Consider the following 3,071-nt stretch of genomic DNA (forward strand, 5'->3'; position numbering starts at 1 on the left):
ATGAACGTCGAGGTTCGGGATGATCGTGATGAGGAAAGCATGCAAAGGGCGGAACCCATGGAAAAGCTGGAAAGGATCCAACTTAGTCAATCCATTCCTGACCGAGGAACGTTTATTGGCTCAGAGCAGCCAGACGAATTCAAGGAGGAACTTACCCGGTTTTTGTGTGATAATGCGGATATCTTCGCGTGGTCAGCAAATGATATGCCCGGGATAGACAGACGGGTTGCAGAGCACAAACTCTGGATACAAAAGGATGCCATTCCGATCATCCAAAGACGAAGAAATTTTGCGATTGAAAAGCATGAGGCAATCAGGGTTGAGGTTGAAAAATTGGAGAAGTCGGGTTTCATAGAACCAATCGAATGCCCGACCTGGCTTGCTAATGTAGTTATGGTTAAAAAAGCAAACGGGAAATGGAGAATGTGTACCGACTTCACTGACTTAAACAAAGCCTGCCCCAAAGATTGCTACCCTCTCCCGAGGATTGATCTTCTGATCGATGCCACTGCTGGTCACGAAGTCCTTAGTTTCATGGACGCATACTCGGGATATAACCAGATCTTGATGAGCCGGGAGGATGAGAAACACACTTCCTTTATGACTGATCGGGAGAGTTATTACTACCGGGTAATGCCGTTCGGGTTGAAAAATGCAGGGGCAACTTATCAAAGAGCTGTCAATAGAATTTTCCAAAGGCAAATCGGGCGGAATATGGAGGTGTATGTAGACGACATGCTTGTAAAAAGCTTGGTTCGGGCAGGACATTTGGCTGACTTGGAAGAAACATTTGATGTTCTCAGGACATACCGAATGCGCCTGAACCCGGAAAAATGCGCCTTCGGGGTTTCCTCGGGAAAGTTTCTTGGGTTCATGGTTTCCCAAAGAGGAATCGAGGCCAATCCAGAAAAGATTCAAGCACTGATCGGGATGACACCACCAGTTACAATAAAAGAAATCCAGTGTTTAACCGGGAGGGTGGCCGCTTTGAACCGGTTCATATCCCGAGCTGGGGAAAAGTGCAACACATTCTTCAAAGCCTTGAAGAATACATCAAGCCCGGGAACAGTCACTTGGACACCGGAATGCCAACAGGCCTTCGATCAACTTGTAACGTATCTCGGGACAACACCTGTTTTGGCCCGACCTCTGTCTGGGGAAGCCCTAACGATCTATCTGGCAATTTCGCCTACTGCGGTCAGTGCAGTTTTGGTTCGAGGTGACACCGTTCAGAACCCAATCTACTATGTGAGCCATGTGCTTATAGATGCTGAAAAGCGGTACCCGGACATCGATAAACAGGCGTTGGCGCTTCTCGTGGCATCACGAAAACTAAGGCCTTACTTCCAATCACACCCGATTATAGTCCCGACTAATTTTCCATTAAAGAAAATACTACAAAGACCTGATGTAGCCGGGAGGATGGTCGGGTGGTCCGTGGAACTTAGCGAGTACCAAATTGAGTTTAGACCAAGGACAGCCATAAAAGCCCAGGTATTGGCCGACTTTGTTGTCGAAAGTACTATACCACAGAGGAATGACCAAATGCCAAAGGATGGAATACCTGAGTTGTGGATTCTACATGTTGATGGATCGAGCAATGTTTCCGGATCGGGGGCAGGCTTGACCCTCTGTAGTCCCGAAAACTTCACTATTAGCTATGCTATAAGGTTTAAATTCCCAGCCTCAAACAATGAAGCAGAGTATGAGGCTGTCATAGCAGGCTTGCGAGTGGCCCGAGCCCTCAAGGTTCGGGAGCTGGAGGTAAGAAGCGATTCCCAACTGGTTGTCAACCAAATCAAGGGGGAGTATGAAGCAAAGGATGAAAGAATGGCTAAGTATTTAGTCAAGGTTGGACAGTTTCAGACATTCTTTGAACGGGTAACATACCGACAGATACCAAGAAAGGAGAACGAAAATGCAGATGAGCTCTCCCGACTGTCAATGGCAAGTTACAGAAACTTGGACTCAGCTGTTTATATTGAAGAATTAAGTAGCCCGAGTATCCAGGAAATAGAAACCTTTGAGATCAGTAACGAACCAGACTGGACGACGCCTCTGATTGCGTATATTCGGGATGACATTCTCCCGACTGATCCAAAGGAAGCAAAAAGAGTCCGGAATCAAGCCGCCCGGTTCACCATGGTTGGAGATCAGCTGTATAGGAGGTCCTTCACGAACCCTCTCTTGAGATGTGTTGGGCCATCCCGAGCAAGTTATGCCTTAGCTGAAATCCACGAAGGTATATGTGGGGCACACATGGGCGGGAAGGCATTGGCACAAAAGGTATTAAGGTCGGGAATATTCTGGCCTACAGTACAGAAGGACGCGATTGACTATGTCCGTAAGTGCGAACGATGCCAGAAACACGCTAATGTTCCAAAGTTACCAGCGGTCCCGCTGATATCCGTCTCCAACCCGACGCCATTTGCGATGTGGGGAATGGATCTAGTCGGGAAATTACCAAAAGCTCCTAAGAATCGGGAATATATGGTGGTTGCAATAGATTACTTCACAAAGTGGGTCGAGGCTGAACCATTGTCTTCCATCACGGAGAAACAGATGGAAAATTTTTTCGAAGAGAAGATAATATATAGGTTCGGGATACCCCGGATCTTAGTGACGGATAATGGCAAACAATTTGAAGGCGCCGGGTTCAAATCCTTTTGTACGAGGTACCATATAGAACATCGATTTGCTTCGGTTGCCTACCCCCAGAGCAATGGACAAGTGGAGGTTACCAACAGGACACTTCTCGATGGGATCAAAAAAAGGTTAGAAGATAATCGGGCAATGTGGGTCGAGGAACTCCCGAGTGTCCTCTGGTCATACAGAACTACGGTGCGAACCCCAACTGGCGAAACCCCTTTTTGTTTAGCTTATGGGACTGAAGCCCTAGCTCCCGTGGAAGTACTGGCTGGATCATTACGTTATGATGCGTTTAACGAACAACAAAATGATCAAGGGCTCAGGGAGAATTTAGATCTTTTGCAAGAGTCCCGGACAAAAGCACAACAGAAGAATCTATTGTATCAAAGGAGAGCGGCACAACACTACAACTCTCGGGTTAA

The 3,071-nt window shown here is 47.1% G+C and overlaps 1 protein-coding gene across 1 annotated transcript; it reads left to right on the top strand.

Moving 5' to 3' along the window:
- LOC149006033 (uncharacterized) lies at positions 1–3,071 on the top strand. The gene is made up of 3 exons (XM_089136026.1): positions 1–309; positions 562–2,519; positions 2,966–3,071. Exons 1-3 carry the CDS (start codon positions 1–3, stop codon positions 3,069–3,071), a joined length of 2,373 nt encoding a protein of 790 aa, XP_088992152.1.

The sequence above is a fragment of the Hakea prostrata genome, chromosome 9 (assembly GCF_041222555.1).
Source record: "Hakea prostrata isolate BN-2017 chromosome 9, UWA_Hpros_2, whole genome shotgun sequence".
NCBI classification, from domain to species: Eukaryota; Viridiplantae; Streptophyta; class Magnoliopsida; order Proteales; family Proteaceae; genus Hakea; species Hakea prostrata.

What these genes read in the sequence shown, in the direction of transcription:
- LOC149006033 (XM_089136026.1), top strand. Translation starts at nt 1, where the DNA reads ATGAACGTCGAGGTTCGGGATGATCGTGATGAGGAAAGCATGCAAAGG. An exon ending in TTGCGATTGAAAAGCATGAG is followed by an intron (nt 310 to 561) that starts GCAATCAGGGTT and finishes GGATATAACCAG; the next exon opens with ATCTTGATGAGCCGGGAGGA. An exon ending in GCAATAGATTACTTCACAAA is followed by an intron (nt 2,520 to 2,965) that starts GTGGGTCGAGGC and finishes AAAATGATCAAG; the next exon opens with GGCTCAGGGAGAATTTAGAT.